This window comes from Saccostrea echinata, unplaced genomic scaffold (assembly GCF_033153115.1).
Source record: "Saccostrea echinata isolate AGI-Se365-2 ecotype Australia unplaced genomic scaffold, CSIRO_AGI_Sech_v1 ptg000009l, whole genome shotgun sequence".
NCBI classification, from domain to species: domain Eukaryota; kingdom Metazoa; phylum Mollusca; class Bivalvia; order Ostreida; family Ostreidae; genus Saccostrea; species Saccostrea echinata.
Window position 1 is genome coordinate 27663507 of NW_026889758.1, and position 23546 is coordinate 27687052.

The following is a 23546-nucleotide window of genomic DNA, read 5'->3' on the forward strand; positions in this document are numbered from 1 at the left end:
TGGAGATGACGTTTATAATCTTAGAGCGGTTAATAATGTACGTACTGATGGAAACACTTTTTTGTGACAAAACACATTATTAAGTCAGATTCTGAAATTAATTTGATTTTAACGTCTTCAGCATGCATACAGTATTTCCATAAGTAGTCTTTTCAGAAAACTCTACTTGCATTTGGGGTTAATAAAAGTCATTAATTAGCTATGATTGCATTTGATTCGCTCCCCTGCGGGAAGTAGACGAGATACAGTGTATAACGGGTCTCATTTTATCGTGCAGTACGTAATTTTTACTATCCAGCGAAAGAGGAATAAATCTTCTTGCTTAAGCTATCACTGAGCATAGTTTATGTTTTTAATGAATTGTATACCAACATTCTTTTCATTTTACTCTAAAAGTGTGCAGTTCAAACATAGAGGTTCGAATTATTTCATTTTTAAACCTATGATTTTGTATACGTGTAGGTCAGATTTAAATCCCTTTTTTTAATCAGTGTGTTTGTGGAACAAAAGTAATAATAAAAAGGTCTGTTTGTATTCACTATCAATCACCTATTTTTGACATCCTCTATTTTCTAATATTGTTCACCATTGAAAAGTCAAACTCGAAAAGAAATAGTTTTGTATTATTATACAAGTAGATATTCATCTGACCACAAATCCGTGCAATATATGATTTTAGTGTAAATGGATATGAAATACATTCTCTCAGCCAGGAGTACATAACATAAATGTGTAAACATTGTTTACATTCATTGTGTTATATGTCAAATATTTACATCCTCCGATGAAGAACAAGTGCTTGTATAAAGCAGTAGTTGTACGTTATCGTTTCCGAGCTCCATTGTTTACATCTCTTCATCTAGCGCCCCTGAGTACTTCAGGGTTAATATATTTGCCTGCATCTAGCACTTATTAATTTAAGATATGCATTCTTAGTTTCATCAATGAATAAGAAATTGTACATTATAATTATTTTTTTCCAGAGACAACGCACTACAAATGAATGAATCTACGGTCCCCTTTGCCTTGCATGTTTCTGACTGAAGAGAAAATTACACAAAAGATTATTGATTATTTCGCGTACTACGTCATAGAATTGAGAGAAATATAATTATGGGATGTAGACAATCGTCGACAGAGGGCGATGAAACCACGAAAGCAGGCTCGCTAACAAACGTCAATGAAATCATGGCGGATGCGCTCCCCGACCCTGCGCCGCCCGCACCCACTGATCCACGACTTCCGCTTGATGCAAGACAGGTGTTCAAACTTAAAAAATCATGGAAAGGAATTAAGAGATGCATGGCAGATACAGGGGTTGAAATGTTTATCAGGTAAGCATCGCCATTGATCGAAGCATATCCCTCCAATCAGGGAAGATGATACATGCGTTAGCGAAGTGTGCTATATTTTTTTTCATTGTGGTAACAAATGTAAATCGAAGTCAAACAGGTTACTTTCTCTGTTTTAATGTGGAAAGTGAAAATTCTGTTTATCTTAGATTTGTCTTAGATATGTTAATACTACATATTTAAAATGTTACATTCTCGCCTTAGTTTCCTACTAAGCGAATGTTCTTTCACTAAATTTGTCCGTGTATGTTGCGGAATGATTCAACATTATGCAGTTTTCTGGGGGAATAGACGTTAGGATTCAAAACTCTTTTGATTAACCGTTTAGAGAAATCTTAATGGAAAATTGGTATTGGAGGCGATGAAAGTCCTTCAGCACTTACTTCCTCCACAATCATAATGCTACTGGGAAGCATACATATCAGAGGAAAATAAGCTGTCATGACATGATGCATACAAAGATTTGGCATATTTCATTTTCCCCAATAAGTCGTATACCATTGTTGTTGAATTAATTAAAATAAGTCTCTTTGTATCTGAAGTCGTAACACGAATAATAAAATCATGTTTAGCCCTGAAGTCAGATTACTTTGTCTTCAAACATTTATTTAAACCTTTAACCTCTTCAATATAAAATTCCACCGAATAAAAAGAATGAACTGATTTTTTATTATTTCCATTTTCGGTAATTAATAATTATCTTTGAATGAAGATCTCAATCTTAAACCAAATAAGGACTAAAATTTTTGTTGTTTAGGTCCTAAATACAATTGGCGGATATAATAAAACCATTATGATAATAGAGAAGCGTAGCTATAAATTATTTCATTGAGCTTCATTTTGGCCCTCGTCTAAAGTGAAAATCTTTTAGTTTAATGCAACAACTTTTGCATATTAAATAACTGTGACTGTAGACCAATCTACCACGTTAATATATTAAGCCACGATATTTTTTAAAAAAAAGAAAGCTTATTGTTGAGAAACTTACTAACTAAGAAACTCCTTTATACCTACTCCAAGATCAAAGGTCAAGGACAAAAAAATGGGCCAAAAAAGGCACTTGGTCCATATACCTAATAGATGCATACCAAATATTAAGCCCTGGTAAGATGATGTCAAAATCAATAAATGATTTGAGTAATATCCAATGTAATAATTATATCGTACATGTACATGTAGTAGATAGTATGCTACACAGTTTTATGGGTGGTGGTCTTGTGCACACACTCAACTATAACAGAAGATAAGCTTGTACAAGGCACGTAATTTGACTTAAGTTTGATTATAAAGGCAAATTTGTATTAAACAACATAGAATTTTATATTGATATACAAATGTCAACAGTTATATGAGGAAAGGAAAAGAGAATACTTGATATCGCGATTACTTATGGAACTCTTTCGTGGTGGAGAAAGAAAACGTCTGATGGCTGGGGACAATGTGATATGCTGAATACAACGCGAAATCGATCATTGTTTATTTTTTAAGGACAGATAAGAAAGATCTTTCTTGCTGAACGTTCAATGAACCACGCTAATAAATTTTAAGAGGAGCTAGTCCTCATGTGTTACATTTTTGTTGATACTTTTCACTAAGCCTACTCTTAGTACTTCTTCCTGATAATCATTACTTTTGGAAGCTGGTAAAATACTCTAGACATTCTCAATTAGACAACCTACTATTTGAAGTACAGCCCTCGGCAATGCATTGTACTTTTTGCATACTGATTGTTCAAATCATTCGATTGTCACTAGCGTAAAACATGTTATGTCTCGGAAATCTTGCGAGTTTAAGAGCTTCCTCGACTTCCCCGCAAAAGAGCGGCAGTAAGTTAGATAACCGCTATATTAAGTATTATTTGCCCGAATGCGGCTTTCGTCGAATAATCACCTCTTTTCTTTGTCGCAGGGGTAGACATAGGTTTAACATTACACACAGACCCTTATATGAACAGATGGCTTTTACAACTATTGATATCTTCAAATTCAATTCTATATGCACATGTAATAATAATTTATTTTTTAACTGAAATAAAGAAGAAAAAGTCTGTAGAACAAGGGTGTCTTAAGTACACTAATAGTGCTAGGTTGTTTTCGACAGTTTTTTTTTGTTAACACAGGTTTACATGTACGCGTAAAGACAAAAGGTGATTCGTTGTACCACATTAGGATTTAGAGCACGATTAAAATTGACAGTCTTTTATGAAACATAGTGGAAAATAAGTGTCTGTAATGTAATCTTATCTAATTTAAGTTATCTATAATAGAAAACTAATGAATGGTACGCTGCTAGAAAAACTACTGAAAAGCAAAAAAGTAGAAAATCAATGTTTTTATCAGATAAAATCTTTTAATTACACGCTACAGAGAAATAAAATACATGGAAGATAACCATCATTCGTGGAGAATATTCTCATATTTCACAAGCTTTGCATTATGAATGAGTTGGTGAGAGCGTCAGTATTCTTGAAAACCCTACGTAAAAGCAGATAATCGCTGAACAGAGGAGGTGGTTGCAGCTCACAGCGACACCTTCCCCATTTACAAGTTGTCTCTTTGGCAGTTTGGTACAATTAATCGATTGGTAGTAGGCACGTACACATGATTCCTACAGGCATAGAGATTAAAAGTGAACTGTCAGGAACGTTCATTTTAGTCCAGAATGGAATTATATCAATCCCCTGTCCACGTTAGCGAGTAGAATTCGATAAAACACATAGCTATTACGTTAATAATCCTGGTTACACGGACATAGATTATGAGCTGAAGAAAATCATAATCAGACTGCAAACCGGAGGAATATATGAGCTTTTTTAAAAGCTTCTTTTAACATTTGAAATAATCGATAAAATTATTTTGCATCCATACCAATAGGCACTTGCCAAACTGCGCTTACATAGTAAGTGAAATTCTTTAAGAGTTACAAAAATGACTAGTCGCCCGTGTGGTGCAGTGGTTAGAGCGTTTGCTTCTTACGTCTCGGGTTCGAATCAAACTGCGGGACGTGGAGAACAGCCTTCGGATTAGACCGTATATACCGAGGTCCCGTGTTGCAGTAGGTGCTGACTCTAAAATGATTCCTCACTGATCAAAGGCTAATAGTGCCAAGTACAGGTCTAAATTTGCAGCCCTCCAGGCTCCACCGGCAAGTCGTGGTATCTCAATTAAGTGAAAAATTCTCGAAGTGTAGACAAACAAACAAAAATCTACCATGTCTGTAAACGCAAGTTTAAATTCAGCATTTTGGTTATGTTTTGGCTCATCATAAAAGAGACTCAGTCAAATCTTAAGCATATGGGGCTTGCATGGATATGTAATGTTGATACACTGTACCTGATGCTGCATCTGTCCTACATTTTGTACTCCATTGAAAAAGGTTGAGTGCAAGCTTAGTTAAGCATATTATGTAGGTCACTTATCGGCATGTTTCTTTGAGTATGTAAACCAATCTTGTAGGAGTGTTGCATCTCTGGATGCTGAATGTAGTGCATGCTCCGAATAATGCACCTGAGCTACATTTTATACTGCAGCGACTTCATTTAAATGCAAGGTAAATCCTAGCATTTAGGTGACTCAAGGTATATTCGAATTTAATTTGCAGATTTGCTCTGTATATAAATACTTGGTGTGATAGATGTTGAAATTGACCTACATGTACATTGTCATCCTCGCAAACCCCTAGCTTGCAAAGATGCTACATTGTATAACTCTGAACCAGTCCCAGTTTATCCAAAGCAGACCTGCACATATTAGTGTGTCTGGATGCTTAGTCTTGCACGCTTTACCTGCTACATCCAGCCTACATTTTGTTTGACTGAGATCGCATGGATAATCATCATCAGTTTCCAAAAAGTCTGGTATTCAAATATATGATGTATTCTACAAAATTTAAATAAATATTGCATCTGACTACTTCACCCTGGTTGTGTACAGCATTTAGGAAAGCTTACCACTAGAATTTACAAATCAAACATGCACACATGAAACACGAATGAATGATTTTTTTTTCTTCAGATCAATGATTGAAAATATTTTACGCTTGAATAACTCTTCACATATTTTGCCTTCTCCAGAACCACTTGGATTTCAACCAAACTAGGCAAAAAGCTTTGGTGAAGGAATTTACATTTCCTATATGAAGGGGGAAATGCCTTTAGATAAGAGAGATAAGAAATTTTGAAAAAAAAAATTGGTGGCGTCATATATATGAATAGTGTTTCAAAATTTTCTCAATAAGAACAGAGACATGAAATGCTTTCTTTGGTTGTTAATAGGGGAATTAATGTTGCAGCTGTTGCAGAAAAAATGCATAGCCCGTTTAAGCGGATTATGTAATTTTTTTCTGAAATAGTTGCAACGTTAATTCTCCTATTAACAGCCAAAGAAAGACATTTTATTGTTTATATTTAATTATATCTGTACAAATAATAATCTAAAGTAGTATTAATTAGATTAAATATTGTAATATTGATGTGTACGTCACTGTACGTTTCATTGATGGAAGAGTCACTGCTCAAGAAGTCTGTTCGGGTGATATAATTGCTAATAAATCACAATGATTTTCTTAAAAAATAAAGAAAGTATTCAGTGGATGAAATATATGGAGATAACGAACAGTATTCAAGCTCAACAGTCCATTAAACAGTACAAATCTTGGAGTAGAGCAAACACGGTCCTCAAAAAACATCAGAGGTGGGATCAGGTGCCACGGTGGAATGAGCATTCTCTGCCGACCGGTCACACCCGCCGTGTGCTCCTTGTCATAATCGGGAAATAACGGAAAAATCCGTCGAAATTTCATTGTGTAAGTAATGGCCTAACAATTAGTATGAAAAACGTCAGTCAGCATTTGACTAAATGATAAACTGTATTTGCTGACAAGGTCATTGTATCGACCATAGAACTTACGAAATGACGACTTAAACGAGACAGCTGATATTCTTGTTTCATCAACTTGTTTGTCAATAACTTACCTCGTTTTAGAAATTGTGATGTAACTATTAGTGATATTAATGTGCAGCCATCCTCAGGTAGTGAAGATTCATTTTTTTTTAAATTTAGCCTATGGGGTAGGATGTAGTCAGAAAAGAAAATACTCGAAAACATTTTGCATAATAATTAGGGGAAAATCTCGGGAAAAGCAGGGCAATGATAAGTGATATTAAAGTGCAAGCATCTTCAGATCGTCATATTCAAATTTGTCAAAAAAAAAAAATTAAGTAGATATTTGAATTTATAGAAAAATAGGACTAGTACTTGGCTCCTTCCTTCTTATTACAAATATAATATGACACATGTGGATGCGTTTGTTTATGCAGTACTAGAAATTTACCATGTTTTGATTGTTAATGGGGTTATCGTTTTTCTCAGGGGAAATCTAGTTTTCCACTAGTTATACTTTTGTTATTGGGTTTTGGTTTAGGTTTTATTTTGGTCTTCTCGACCAAAGTCAATAAAATACTCACAAACACATTGCATACATGGGGATTGCGAACACAGCTAGAGTTACACTCTACTTATATATAGTTATATTTCTTAAAATTTGCTGTAGAAAATTTTACCTATACCAAAAGCATCAAAACGTACGACTTTTAAACACTATACACAACCATAAATTAAAAACCAGACTTTTTGACATCATAGACAACTGCTTCTTTAATAAAAAAGGAACTTCGCATACTTCGTCAATCGTCATCTGCAAACATTTTGTTAAAAACATTTTAATTCTACTTATTAGTACCTAGAGGTTGATACTAAACAAATGCTTGAGTTTTTTAATTGACAATATCTATGTAGTTTGCGGAGTCCTAGGTCTTTAACAATCTGTTGGAATTCCCATGGGTTCTAATTGTGTCACGTTATTAGCTGACCTCTTTTTGTATTAAATGAAGCAGAATTTATTCAAAAACTTTTACCTGAAAACAAGACGTCTCTTTCTGTGGTCTTCAATCCGACTTGTAGATATATCGACGATGTTCTGTCAATTAACAATATTTTCATTTCTCCATTGATTCGATATATCCTCAGAACTGGAAATAAAAGACACCACAGTCATCTGTTTTTTATATGGATATTTTACTAGAGAGAGATATTAATTGCAAACTAACAATTAAACCTTGTGATAAACGTGCTGACTTAACTTTTCTATCGTCATTTTCCCTTATTTAGGTTGCAATAACTAGTACCATCTGCATATGAAGTTAAAGTCCCCCAGTGTATTCGATACGCAAAAGCTGATTCTACGTACGAACAATTTCTATACAAGGGAGGCTACTGATAGATTAGTTGATGATGCAAGGATAGCAACAATCTCTTTTTAATGTCAACATTTCGCGAATTCTATGGTCGATACAGTGATCTTATTTGCATACTTTTTACTCTTCCATGGCAACTGATCCCACCTCTGTTTTCAGAGGTTCGTGTTGGCTCTGGTCACAATTTGTATTGTTTAAGTGGGCTTTTAAGAGCATGGTCAGTGTTCTCATTTTAATAACTACGACAGTAACGTTCTTACAAGTACATGTAAATGCCGATAAAAAGAAAATATGCACTCGTGCATTCATGCAGTGCCACAACACACACTTTCCTCACTCTTTTTGGTCTTCAACAGGTGTATTTACTAAGAATAGTCATCATATTGAATATAAATTGTTCTTGTAAAACACACACACACACAAACCATAAAAAACTATAACCCAACACCACCAAATCAAACATCTGTGACCGTCCATCAAAAATGGTTAAGTTAAAATTAATTCTTACTTTGCCAGAGTTTTATCGCACATCAAATGTTATTGACGTCTTTAATTCAATTTTACCAAAATTTGAATCATAAAAGTGAATGGAAATGATTGGGTACATCCTATATTAACCTTTTTCTTCATTGATACCTTAAAAATATTAAGTTTATGTGATACCAGTCGATTGCAATGTGATCGATGAATTTGTAATGTGATTTAATAAATTCAGGGAATATTTTCCGTACGTAGTCAAATCCTTTGATCCAGGTAATTCATAAGCTATGTACATAATTCACAGAAAATACCTGTAGATTTGTGTTATCGTGTAACGGGTGATAAAAAAATACGATTAATTCTTAGACGAGTTAATTATGGGTTAATGTATTGTGGACGTTTAATCTACTTTGATGTTGGACATAGATTAGTTACATCATGGGTCGTATTTACCTCTATCCAATATCTTTTATATATGTATCAATTCTACACGTAATAAACGAATGTATAAATCTCATTTTCAATAACTTTTTGGTCTTTTTAGTTATTCGTGAAAATCGATTTAAATAAATATTTGTTAGAATAGTAATGTCTTTTGAATGAAAAAAAAAATAAAAAAAGTTTACAAATGCGATTCCCATCTTCACCGAACACTGTGAATAATATCTTGAATATTCAAAAAATAAAAATGGTTCGAAGGGGAAATCAACCTATGGGTGATGTTTCTAGACAATCTATTTCATTCATACAGGTGTATAAACTTAATTTACCAATACAAACCCAAACATTAAAAGGATACAAGAATTAAGTAAACTGGGCAAAATTTAGATTGATTGATAGACAAACGCCGATTCAGCATTATTTCTGTCATCTCGGCGGGAATTCTTTTTAGAAGAATCATTGATTAAGGTCAATAGTGTAGTTAACTGTAGATCTTTATGTAAGATACTGTATTTAGAAGCAGCTGCTTCAGACTCCACAAATTAATTGCAATGATGTTTATTTCCCATTAAAAAACAATAACTATTAGGCCTACATGACATTAAAAAAGCTTTAAAGTTTTAAATAATAATACAAGAATCACCTTTAGATTGGTCATCTGAACAAGTTGCAAAATTTTTAGACGCACGCGCAAGAAGTACCGACTCAATGTTATTAAGAAAATGTGAAAACTGTGCAATGTAAGATTTCAAAATAAGAAGTTGCAATATTTTTTGCACAATACAATTTTTGCAATACATGTATGTATTGTGACTAAAATGCTAAACAACGTAGGACATGCTAATTCACCATTTAATGTAACTAGAGTTACAAAATGAAAGACATGATTAAAGGTTTCTAAATTTAACCGATGTTTTTCTGTTACTCACCACTAATAAAATTCTTAAAGTAGTATGACTTTGAAAGCTTGGTAGAAAGTTTGACATCGCCTTGTAGTAGTGTTCACTTCTCTGGTTGAAGGACATTTTCTTCATTTAAAACATAATAAAACATGTTTCAATGAACATTAATTCATAATAAATTAGTGGTTAAATACTCACGTTCAGAAAAAATGTCCCCTCCCTGAATGTTATGCTCACCTGACTGGAAGTGGGTTACAGCTGAAATAACTTTTCATTGCAGCCCGGAGGACCGGGCTGCTCTATACATATAAGTTTAAGTGTTGGTATATGGGGATTGAGGTGGGAGAAGTTATTCAGAATCAAAGGTTTTCTAAACATTAAAAACATTGTTTATCAGAATGTTCTTTCCCTTTATAAATTACGAGAAACACAATATATTTACTTCCATAAAGTGAATCTGTAAAAATATATATGTTTTTCATATTTAATATATAAAGTTGCTTATCATTTACTATCGAAAAAACGACAGGTCCCTTTTTTTAGAACATCGAATTTTACTTATCGCATAAAAACGTAAAAACGTACTTTACACAGTTCGTGTTTTATATTCTTAAAGTGAAAGACATTTTTGAAAATAGGTGATGCATGTGTCTCGTTTCAATTTATATTTTATGCAGCCAACATTTACTTGAGGAATTGATAAAGTTTAAAAGGGTATCGTTTTTGTTCGATTTTCATCCGACTATAAGTTTTCAAAATATTCTCGACTATCGTCTCCATCATTTAGATGCATGCCTTTGTCACACATATCGAAGCGGTTTGATGATCAAGACTCATTTCCATTGTTTACTTTATTTATTTCCCGGGCGACAATTGATGGTTACATCAATGTTTTCTTGTATCTAATTGTATCACATTTGAGGTACTCAATCCAATTTTTATCCAATGTAGAAAAATAATTTTTTATCTTCACCTAGGTAACCTGCAGGTGAATATAACGTGGTATTTTTTTCCCTACAAGTTGGATCTCATCAATCAGAGAGCTAGGAGTTAGTTATTCAATCATTATTTGACCAATGATAGATTAGGAACTTCCAAACTTGTCAATGTAGATATGCTTATTTTCTGTCATCACTGCGTTCAGGCAGGGCTTCAACAGTTCAGTTTATTAAGAGACAAACGTCTCAAAGACAATATTTACTATCATGTACATGTACATACAATAAACATGTACTAATAAACATTTACTAAGTAAATGAAATTACAAATTGTCATCAAGTGTGTAGCATCTTTAAACATACATGAATAACACATAATAATTTTTGGACTTTATAAATTGTTTTAAGAAACACAGAAACAACCATGAAGTATATAAGTTGAATGCCGACTATAGAGATTGATTACTTTACAATAAAGTGAGAGAGAAATATCATGTTTAAATCATTGAAAGCTTAAGCTATGAATCTTAATTCCTGCAGCAACATAACCAACTTTACAGTATGCAAGATAAAATATCATTGTTTGCACTTTGGAAGTAAGGAACAAAATTAAGTTGTACAATAATCTTAGAGTTGTCTATAATATCAAATAAATGTGAAAACTTAGAGATTCTTCACCAGAACGTAGACAGTTGTATCATATTGGGCTCTATAACCCGAGAAAGAGCATCCCGTAACGAATGGTTCCCTGTTCAACGCTTCGATTTATTTGAAACCCATGTAGTGCATTTTTTAGCTCTACTGATCACAGTCAAGATGAGCTTTCACACTGATATATGTAAAGTTTTTTCCCTTTTCTTTACTTTTTGTCCGATTACAATAAACTAATTCTCTTAATTCAAATCACTTCCTCGTGAACCTTCATGAAAAGACTCAACACATCAAAAAACTATATCAGATGAAGATTTAATGCCCATGATAAGAAATCATGACGCCGACAAAACTTATCTGTGTTCATAAAAATGTTAAATAGAAAAAGAATTTTTAATACCTTTCCACATTCCTGAAATCCGTTTTCTAACAGCTTGCTTAGTATTTTTGTTTTGGATTGTTTGTTTGTTTGTTTTTTTTCCTTCTGATTTTGTTTTTAGAATAAAAGTTTAGAATGAATATCACATGATAAATGAATGGATAAGTTGCAAGAGACAAATGATTTACTTGTCATGAACACTGTTGTTTACAGTAATGCTCAGTATTACCATGGTTAAAAAGTATATAAAATTGTTTCATGACGCAACCCCTTCTACCGTCTTTATTTAAAATCTGGTACAGATATAAAAAACGCCAATTTTTTCCCTTTCAAAATAAAGCTTTTAAGATAGTCAAAAAATGTGGTGCACTAATTTCGAATCTTAAGCTGTAAATGATTACATGACATTTATAACCATTTACAATTAGTAAAAAAAACCATCTAGATTTATCTTCTGACTCTTATCCCCCGCTTTTATATTTCCCTAGCTTTTATACTTTCAAAGACTTCAGAGAACCTTGGATCATATCAAAATGCATGGAATGTAAACTGTTGGGCGAGAAAAGTTTAATTTCAAGCTCTATTTTGAGACTTATTCATTCAATGAAATATTTCTCTATATGCATAACCGCGACCAGATATTAAGATAATGTATATTTTAATTAAGATGATGTACATGTACTAAGAGTTAGAATTCCTGGTTTAAGATATCCTTAACGTAATAATTGTAAGTTGAAGAGGTGCAGTCTCATCGGAGACTGTTTCTTACATTGTTATGTTCATTCTAAAATGTGCCTCAGACTAATGGGAATTATTCATCGCAGGAGATCTATATCTTTTTGCAATGTAGAATACAATCAATGAGGCTTTGGTTTTCAAGAAATCGAAGGGACTTAAACGCGTCAAGTTGTAATAAGGCGGTCGAACATTCTTTTCATGCAATCTGTGCAAATTGCTTAGAGAATATTGATTTAATTTTGATTACAATAATCTAACAGCCTAAACAAAAGTATGTTTTTGACAGATGGTATAAATTTGTACCAAAATCATTTTAAATTAGACGTACTAAGATGCAATATAATTTTTATTTGCGCTTGAAATCGATCAGTCCTCAGGAACCTATTTTTTTTATTTTGTGTAATATCTGATTGCTCTTGATATTTCAAGAAGTTTTACACCCAATAAATAAGTTCTAATATCCGTTAAAAGATTAACCAATAATTTACACGCGAAAGAGCCCAGGTCTGCTCGTTAGAAATCGGTGAAAAAGCAATCAATATGCTGTATTGAAATGGATTTCCGTACACCACATTTTTGTATGAATTAAATACGTGCCATGCAATAAAATCTATACGTTCTTGAACTCTGGCCAGTGATTTGTATAATTCTTACCACAAATGAAAGGTATGGACCTCGTTGATAAGGTCATCATAAGTGATATTCTTTTGAGCATACTGTAGAAACACAAATTTTCGTGGGGATGAAATTTCGTTGATTTGTCATCTAAAAAGGTTTCGTGGGCATTTAATTTCGTTGTTTCGAAAGTATCCCTATTCAATATATAGTCATATAAAAATTTCGTGTGGGATTTAATTTCGTTGATAATTGTAAACAACGAAATAAACGAAATTTAATCCCCAACGAATATTTCTGCTTTTACAGTACGTAGTATTACAAGGGACAGTAATTTCAGTGAAATAAATGTTAATTTGTAGTTAACAATGAAAATACTTGGACGGAAATGAGTTAAAAATCGCTTTTACTAACAATCTCGCTCAGGGTTAGCCCTGATAGTCATGATCCCCTTTATTTTATATTTATGAAAAAAACCCTAACTTTTTATTGTTTTCATGTTAGATACTATTGAAGCCTTTCAAGTTGTTGATGTTCTTTTTGACTACATGCGATTTCCAAGATAATTATCTCCTTTATTGATTAGTACGGCTGGCTACAACATTAGAAAGGTGGGAATACATGTATGATGTTACTGTGTTTGTAGCAATTCTCACACTGGAGACTTACTGGCAATGAACAAACTGACATGCACGAACGAAGCTTTCAACTAATGGTAAAGAGTGTGGAGTCGGAATCTGTACTTAACAATCAGGGAAATTATTTTCTCATTTCATTTGACTCTTTATTATTCTAAATTTTTAGTGATTTTATTTTTTCAATACCATGATTTTCTAGTGTTACAAATCAACAAAAATTGCATGACAGAAATTTAATTTACATTTATTAAAACATTTGTTGTGCATGTTGTTCTATATTGAAAATACGATGAATGAATGAAATGAGAACACACTCCCATTCCATCAAACTTCTTTTTCCTCAAAGTTATAATGTATCCACATCCTAAAATTTTAATGTTACAGAAAAATAGTGCTTAATATGTATTTTGTGCATTAATTAAAACTATAGGGACATAATATTAAACCAAGAGTTATTTTAATATAATGCTTATAACAACTTTTCTAGCTCACCTGAGCTAAACAAAATTTGTCCGTTTCTGTCCTCGTAGTCGTAAACTTTTCACATTTTCATCTTTTCAAGAACCACTTAGCCTATTTCAACCAAACTTGGCACAAAGCATCCTTTGGTAAAGGGGATTCAAGTTTGTTCAAGTGGAGGGTCACACCCTTTTCCAAGGGGAAACAACAAACAAATAGTGAAAATTGGGTGGGGGTTTAAAAATCTTATAACCACTGGGCCAGAAAAGATGAAACTCATGTGAAAGTTTTCTGACAAAATCAAGGTTCAAGTTTGTTCAAATCATGATCCCTGCGGGTAGGGTGGGGCCGCAATGGGCGATCAAAGTTTTACATAGAAATATATAGGGAAAATCTTCTTAAGAACAGTAAAGCAATGATTGGTGATATTTATGTAAAAGCATCCTTAAGTAGTGTATATTCAAGTTTGTTCATATCATGACCCCTGGGGGTTAGGAGGGGACAAAGTGGGCGATCAAGATTCAATTTGAATAAATCAGCCCCCCCCCCCCCATTACCCAAAGGGAGGGAGTCCATGTATTTGTGCTCACATATATTTACCCTTTTCAATAGCAAACTGATTTCTGCTTTTTTTCTAGCAAATGTGCTCAGGTGAGCGATATGGCCCATGGGCCTCTTGTTGCTGATTTTAATTGGACTTGCTCAAATAAAAACTATATACAGGGATTTAATTGCTGCATGTTTATTTTGTCATTTTACACCAAAAAAAGCTTTCGTAAAAGACTTGGAAATTTGCATTTAGTTTTATTCTATCGAGATAAAAGGTTCAAAGAGAAATTTAATTTATTTTGTTTTGTTTTCAGGATGTTCAGGGCAAACGCAGATATAAGAAACATGTTCGTACGTTTTCAACACTTAAAGACAGAGGATGAAATCCGTGTTAGTGAATTAGTAGAGAAACATGCTATATCTGTGATGGGGACTCTGGATGAACTAATATCCAACATTGATAATGTGGACTATGTGTTAGATGTACTCAAAGCCACAGGTCAAAGTCACATGAAATTTCCCGGATTTCAAACAGAGCTGATATGGGTAAGTCTTTCAAAATTCGATGTGAACCAACAACGTTTTAAAATACATAAGTAAAATGAAATAACATTGATAGTATTCATCATAAATAACTTTTCCATTTCTTTACAAATGTACTTTTATGACCTCTCATAGATAAACATGCAGTTTTAAATGCTACTCATTTCTACGATTGACTATAGGATCCAAGGAGGGAAAACATTGTCGCTGACTTTAAATTTTTTTCCAATCGCGTGTTCATGGGACTTGGTAGTTACGACATCTGTTCGAGCAGCAATATTTAATCAATATGTTAGGTCTTTGTACTGGCAGCTTACACGAAATAAAAAACACCACGATTGCCTCTCTGATTGAGATGTGAAAATTTACCAGTTGATTGAATACAAACTTAACCTAGGGCTGACGGATCGGTTACTAACTTGGTCATTTATTATCGAAAGTTTATATGTATGCAGTGTGAGTTAATTTTTCCTTAGACAAAAGGACATTTTTGACCTTGATCTCTAGCAAGATACGTGATTTAAGGTTATTGTTTGTTTGTTTATTATTGTTTAACGTCCCTCTCTAGAAATTTTTACACATATGGAGACGCCAAATTTTGACCTATACTCGGCACTAAGGGCCACTGAGCAGTGAGGGACCTTTTTCTTGGCAGCACCTACTGCGACACGGGACCTCGGTTTATACCGGTCTCCACGTCCCACAGTGGGATTCGAACCCGCGACGTAAGGATCAACTCTTTACTCCGCGACTCTAGACCAAACGTTTTAATCACTGCGCCACGTGGGCGACTATAAGGTTATTGAAATTAGCACTAAGTGTTTGAAATATGAACCAGAGGGCCAAAGAGAGGAAAAATATACAACTGACAACTTAATAATCAAGCATATTGCCGGACTTGTAGCTTGAAATCATGTTGTGATTATATTTTGTGCTAATACATTATTTTTCATCAACTTCTTTCAGGAAATGGAGAAACCCTTCTTAGAAGCTGTTAAAATCACACTAGGAGATCGATATAGTGACAATATGGACACGATATACAGAATAACAATAAAGTTCATCTTAGACAGTTTAATTAGATTAAGTACTGCTCCTGTTAGCAATTCGGTCTCATGAGAGCGTCGTTAGGTATGTATGGAGATCATATGGCCAATCAAGGAAGTGATGTCTTGCGCTGGCATTAGATATGGGGCTGTTCTTATGAGTATGCGAGACAATTTCTTTAATCCTTTCTACGTTAAGAGTAGGAAAGTGTCGTTCGTGCGATCTAGCTGCTGAATATGTGGAGATGTCTGTCTTGTGTAATTAATGTTTGAGTATACGCCTTACAGTTTAAGAATGTATTATAAACACAGGTGACATTAATATTGTCGTGTTTTTTTTCATTTCACAAATCAAACTAATATGTTTATCTGTAAATTTATCAAATATTTCTAATAATAAAATTGAAAAAAAAGAATTTTTTTTTTAAATTCAATACAGGCATTCCTGCAGTATTAATACATGTGTATTGCCGTGATTTACTGAGTTTTGGAATTGTAACGAAGTGATGGAAACACTGCATATGTAATTTAAGGTCAAGCTTTTCAAGCAAACCCTCTTTTCCCCGTTTGATTCACTCTTTAGATCAATTGATCCAAAGGTTTAAGTGAAGTTTTTGAATAAACATTAATATTGGTTCGTCTGTTAACATCTTCGACAGAGCCAATAGATCATTTATAAGCAAGCTTGTCACAAGCATCTTTGGGTGAAGGGTCTACTTTAGTTTAATTCAAATGAAGAGACAAAAAGAAAAGAGAAGCTTACAGTGAACCTGAAAGTATTCATTATGGGGCCATCTTTAAAAAAAATGTTTTTTGCCCTTCCCCGACCGACTGGCTAAAAAGGGTCCGACTTAAAACTTTTTTTAACCTTCAGGAATCAGTTATTTTTTTATGCATTCTGGAAAATAGATTTTGAAAACTCAGCATATATTTTGGTATTTTTGAGAAAAAAAATTACCTACCTTCCGACCCAATTTTTTTCATCCCGAGTCGGAAGAGGGCAAGCACACATTATTTTTAAAAAAATGGCCTGGGTGATTTAATGAAATTTATGGAGTTAACGAACAGTATTCAAGCTCAAAAGTCCATTTAAACAATAAAGGAGTACAGTTAACACGGATCTAAAATTTACTTTAATTATGGACCCTGGGATAAGGTTCGGTCACAAAAGGGGGTGAAAGTATTACAAGGCAAAATATAGGAGGGAATCTTTTCAAAATATTCTTAAGGATGACGTTTACTCATACGACAAAAAATCCACTGAAAGGAAAGAAAAACCACCAACTGTACATTGTAAACCCAAGATGGTAGCGGTATTAGGATTGTCAAATAATTATGTTTTTCCAAAACATTTGTTGTTATAATTTGATACCCAACCTAACCCAAAGGCCAAGACTTGAAAAAGACAAAAAAAAAAAAATGAAATTGTACTATCAGGGTATGCTTGCATACATGTAACAGTATGATGTATATTCTTGACCTGTTGTTCTTGAAAGGATCCTCAAAGTATGTCTCATAGGGCTAGGATAAGGCTAAAATAAGTATTCAAAATATATAGGAAACGCCAAGAAATCTTTCAAAACTATCAAGGCCACACTAAATCATATTGATATGCAAAATTCTTGGGTCAGGAGTTCTGGTAAAAGCGCTCTTGCTCATTAAAATGTTGTACTCTGTTTCCTAGATGCTTAGGAACAGAGAAGATTTTAAAGAATTAATGCATTTTCACCATGAAAGACTGAGACTTCATACGTGTAAGTCTAGGAGGTGAATTCCCTAAATTTCTCGCTTTTTACGTCATCAGTTTTAGTGTTGACAAATTTTCTAAGGGTTCCTAGAACTTGCTGAGCGGCATCTACACGTTAAGTGTAAACTTGTAGCTTTTATAATAAAAATTAGTCAATTTATGTGTGAAAATGTGATTGTTGTACATTTTTTCAGAGCACTTTTTAATCATGCTTTGTTTACTAACTAAATAAAGTCAGACTAATTGTCACAAAATTTGATATCACAAAACTACTAAAAAGTTGAAACAGAGACATCGAATGCAGTGTACACGTTCATGTTACACATCATTAAAAGCTCAACAAACAAATACAAAAACGTATACGTGTACATCAAAGTATAATTATACACGTACATGTACAAGTTTATTATCTCAACCTCTCTATTCAATATAGTCACATCCTAACATCAGAACCCCTGACCCAAAAATTTCACAATTTTGGATTAGGCACCTTGCTCATAACTATGCATTTAGTTAACCCAGGCGAAGAGATTAGATATTCAATAAATTATATAATGCATTTTCACTTAATAATGAACAGAGTCCCGGCATACAATAACCAATCGAGCCCCGCCATAACCAGAACCTCTGAGCCAGGGCTCGTGAAATTTAAAATTTTGGAAGAGACACCCTTTTTTATCATACCCATGCATTTGCTATGTTTGCTAAATACCCAGGGCTAGAGAAGAAGAATGCATTTACACTTTTTAATTAAACAGTTATAAATATGTCAAATTATAATTATTTATTTTCCTCCTAGGAAAATAATGCCTCTATTTAAATTAATGCATCATGTGACACGGTCGCTACTTCACTTCAAACTGATAAACAAAAATGATGAGAAACAAAAAAAAAGAAGAGGTAGGCCGTTTGGTATACATATAACTTTGACATTTATATCAAACGACGTCTAACGCTTAAGGTCAAGATCTAGCAAATGACTTCAGACTAACTTTTTGGTGCTAGATCCATTATGACGTCATAATCAATTTTTACTTTCTTTTTCCCGTACTTTACGGCTCTAATAGAATTATGTAGAAAATAAAGTATTTTCATGCAATTCAATTTGAAATCATGTGAAAAGTAATCCCGATACCTATATTCAATTTAATATTATTTTAAAGAAGAGGCCAAGAACGTACAAATTATCGTTTTCTAAGAGACTGTAGGCAATCTGGATATATTTTCTTTGTCTGATATGGAAAAAACTCCCGTATTCATGTCTGGTTTTCTTAATTTTTCATTGAAAATGACAGTTTAAAATATGATTTTTCACCTTGTTCGTCTACAAATTATGCCCCGAAACACATTATTTGACCAAGCTAAAGTTATAAAGCATCATTCAAGGATTTTATTTCTCAAATTTGAGAAATCTGTAGGCACCTTTCATTTACTAGATCTTGACCTTAAAGCAACTTATCTTTTAATTATAAAAGCAACCAGTATTAACCATCTACTCTGTAATGACAGGTATTAACCTTTTATTCATAATCGTAGTCAAAATGCAACGTACCTCACAAGATTTTTTCCGCGTGTCTATATACTGTTTGCGCACTTCCTTCATCAATAATCATGAAAAGGCTGAATTCCGAATTGCATGCAGATCTTGCGTAATTGTTTTGTAATTACAACGCCTTAAAAGATCATAAAACAGACCATAAAAGAGCCATTGAAATTAATCTGTTCTAGAATCGAACAAGTCCCAACATTATTCAAATAATGTTTAGTTTAGAAAAATGCCACATTAAATAGTTATGACTTTAAATAATTAAGATAAACAATTTATACACTTATTTTAAAACTATGCGGGGAACATTCAAACTGTTATCGCGATGTAGTGGTGAAGACCTGGGAAACTTTTGCTCGAGTCCGAATGCCAATGTCTTTCCGACTATAGAGGCACACCAATTTGACTGTCCCAAAAGCAAGATGTGTTTTTTAGCTCTACTGGTCAGAGACCAGAAGAGCTTATGCGATAGTAAGGTGTCCGTCTTCCGTCCATCAACGCGACATTGATGTATCGACGACGTATTATCAATTTACAATAGTTACTTCTATTCATTTGTAGAAATATCCCAGTAAACTTGAAATAGAAGACACTACAGAGTCTGCCACATCTGTTTCACAATGAGATGTTTCATTCAGTATAGACGATAATGGCCAGCTAACAACTAAACTGAATGACAAACGAAATTACTTCAGCTTTTCCATCGTCAACTTTTCTTTATTTATGTACATGTAGTAATATCCCGCTATCACCTGCATTTGGTGATAACATTTCCCAACTTACTCAAGAGCATGCTGGATGGTCAATCTTTAAGACAGAGGCGGGCTACTGACAGATAAGTTGATGTCACAGGGATTTCAACAACCCCGTTTAAAATCAGCATTTCATAAATTCTATGGTCATTATAATGGTCTTGTTAGCAAATACATTTATAACCTACTGCTGGGTCGTAGTTTCATACAAATTGTCAGGCCTTTGTTTTAATATTGAATTTGACCACAGAATATTCCGCATACCACATCAATACACATGACTCACGTCAGGTGTGTCCGATCACGTAGGATGCTTTCTCCTCCTAGGCATCTGATTTCCAGAAGTGAAAAAAGAATTAGATAGATTACATGATCAGTACGTACTGGTCCCTGCTGACAAAGCAGGTAACAACATTGTCTTTGTTTGTAAGGCTCATTATATTAAATGTATTTTAGAGGAACTTGGATTTAATTCTACAAGTGGTAATCCAACTTATACTCGTAGTTCCCTTTCTAAGGAAGAAATTCTTCAAAATCATATGTCAGTTTTGAATATTTTTAATATTCCAAACAACCAAAATGAATTTGAATTACCAATTTATACTGGATTCAAACTTCATAAAAATCCTTACAAACAAAGATACATAGCGGGTTCCAGTAAATGTTCAACCAAGCCTCTTTCTTTACTCCTCACTAAGATATTAACAGTGGTGAAGGAGAAACTTCAAGAGTACTGTGCAACAATATATTCGAGAAGTGGTGTAAATCAGATGTGGATACTTAAAAATTCCAAGGAACTTTTGGAAAATTTGAAATCAAAAGATTTTACCAAAATCAACAGCTTAAAAACTTACGACACTTTTCTACTTTATACACAACCATTCCCCACGATAAATTAAAGTCCAGGCTTTTTTTATATAATTGACAGCTGCTTTTTCAATAAAATGAAACTCGTAAATATACTTACCTTGTCATTGGTCATTTGCAAAATTACTTTGTTAAAAAAACATTCTGATTGTACACACAAGTACTATGAAGTTGACATTAAAAAGATGCTTGAGTTTCTGATTGACATTATATATGTGGTTTTTGGAGACCAGGTCTTCCAACAATCTACTGGAATTCCCATGGGTACCAATTGCGCCCCGTTATTAGCAGACCTTTTTTGTATTCATATGAAGTAGAATTTGTCCAAAATCTTGTACGTGAAAAGAAGAAAACACTTGCTGTGGCCTTTAACTCGACATTTAGATATATCGACGATGTATTGTCAATTAACAATGGCTATTTCCATTCTTATGTCGATACGATATATCCTGGTGAGCTTGAGATAAAAGATACCACAGCGTCTGATACATCTGTTTCATATTTGGATATTTTACTTGAAAAAGACGTTAATGATAATCTAACAACCAAGCTTTATGATAAAAGTGATGACTTTAACTTTTCAATTGTCAACTTCCCTTACTTATGCAGCAATATATCTTCATCACCTGCATACGGGGTTTATTTCTCTCAAGTGATTCGATACGCAAGAGCATGCTGTACATATGAACAATTTCTAAAACGAGGTAAATTATTGACAAACAAGTTGATGAAACAAGAATATCAGCTGTCTCGTTTAAAGTCATCATTTCGTTAGTTCTATGGTCGATACAATGACCTTGTCAGCAAATACAATTTATCATTGAGTCAAATGCTGACTGACGTTTTTCATACTAATTGTTAGGCCATTATTTACACACTGAATTGTCGACGGATTTTTCCGTTATTTCCCGATCATGACAAGGAGCACACGGCGGGTGTGACCGGTCGGCAGGGGATGCTCACTCCTCCATGGCACCTGATCCCACCTCTGATGTTTAGAGGTCCGTGTTTGCTCTGCTCCTATTTTGCATTGTTTAATGGACTTTTGAGCTTAAATACTGTTCGTTATCTTCATTTCATCCTACCTCTGGAATTTCCTTGGGTCCGTGTTTAATCCCTTTTCACAGATCTGAAGTGTTTATAAATTGTTTTAGAGGTGTGTCCGGTCACGTAGGATGCTTTCTCCTCCTAGGCATCTGATCCTACCTCTGGAATTTCCTGGGGTCCGTGTTTAATCCCTTTTCACATATCTGAAGTGTTTATAAATTGTTTTAGAGGTGTGTCCGGTCACGTAGGATGCTTTCTCCTCCTAGGCATCTGATCCTACCTCTGGAATTTCCTGGGGTCCGTGTTTAATCCCTTTTCACAGATCTGAAGTGTTTATAAATTGTTTTAGAGGTGTGTCCGGTCACGTAGGATGCTTTCTCCTCCTAGGCGTATGATCCTACCTCTGGAATTTCCAGGGGTCCGTGTTTATGCCCTCTTCACAGATCTGAAGTGTTTATAAATTGTTTTAGATGGATCACTGTTCGTTATCTTCACCTTTTTCAATTTAGATTTTCATGAAACTAATAAGACAAGAGGCCCAAGGGCCTTAACGGTCACCTGAGTATAATGTAACGATCCATAAATTAAAACAAAAGAAGTTGATAAATAAAACTATGTTGCCCAAAGCAAGAGAAAGAATGAACAGGGATCAGCAAAATATTAATTAAGTACAAATCTTAAAAATGATCTATTTATTTGCTTATATTTTTCCCCATTTGTCACTATCCTCATGCGAACTAAACAGAACTACATGTATAGTTCAAGAGCACTATTTGTTAACACATTTCAGTCGCCCTCACATTGGACTCTCTTAGTCTTCGAAAATTATTTATTGTACAAAGATACGGTATTTTTGTCCCATTTTCATTTTTCTATTATTTAAAAGTTTACCTGACCATCAAAAACTATGAAAGTACTTTTGTAATAAATATTATTTAAAAAAAAATCTTGTTTAATTCTGCTATTCAATTTACCTTTTAACTTACATTATTTACAGTGATTAACTATTACATGTGAATAGCAAAGGGGAATAACTTCTTTCAGTAGAAATTAATAAAGTGACCAAATTTCATGATCTGTTAAATTATAAGTACGCTAAAGTCATATTTGGACTTGCCAAGTTTTGCAAAATTTTATTGTCAGTAATAAATTAATAATAACAAAACTATTGTGTAAAATGTGTTGTTATACATATAGATTTATTTAATACTAGCAGAGGTCCTTTATACTTTGATGTTTTTAACTATACATGTATATAGTAATTAACATTAGTGCCACTCATTCATGCTTGTATGTTATTTTGTTGTATCATTTGTATTCATATGCCCCAATTGGGGTCTTTGTCTTAAATGAAAACTTGAAACTTGAAAAGGGTATAGAATTTCAAAAAATTTGGTAAAAACACCCTTGCTTATTACAACGATATTCTATTTGCCTCCTAGATGCCCAGGAGCAGAGAAGATTTTCAAGGACATAATCCATTTTCTCATAGATTCAATATAGCCCCACCATAATACAAAAGCCCCAGAACTAGGGACCAAGATATGAAGAAGTACCCTTGCTCGTCATAACCATACATTTAGTATATTTCCATAATAGAAAT

At 33.6% G+C, this 23546-nt stretch overlaps 1 protein-coding gene across 1 annotated transcript; it reads left to right on the forward strand.

Annotated features, from left to right (window-relative positions):
- The first annotated feature begins 1096 nt into the window (after positions 1 to 1096).
- On the forward strand, positions 1097 to 16386 carry LOC133182142 (uncharacterized). Its single transcript, XM_061316869.1, has 3 exons — positions 1097 to 1334; positions 14710 to 14941; positions 15905 to 16386. The coding sequence occupies exons 1-3, from the start codon at positions 1114 to 1116 to the stop codon at positions 16055 to 16057; spliced, it is 606 nt and encodes a 201-aa protein (XP_061172853.1). The 5' UTR covers positions 1097 to 1113; the 3' UTR covers positions 16058 to 16386.
- The last annotated feature ends 7160 nt before the right edge of the window (positions 16387 to 23546 follow it).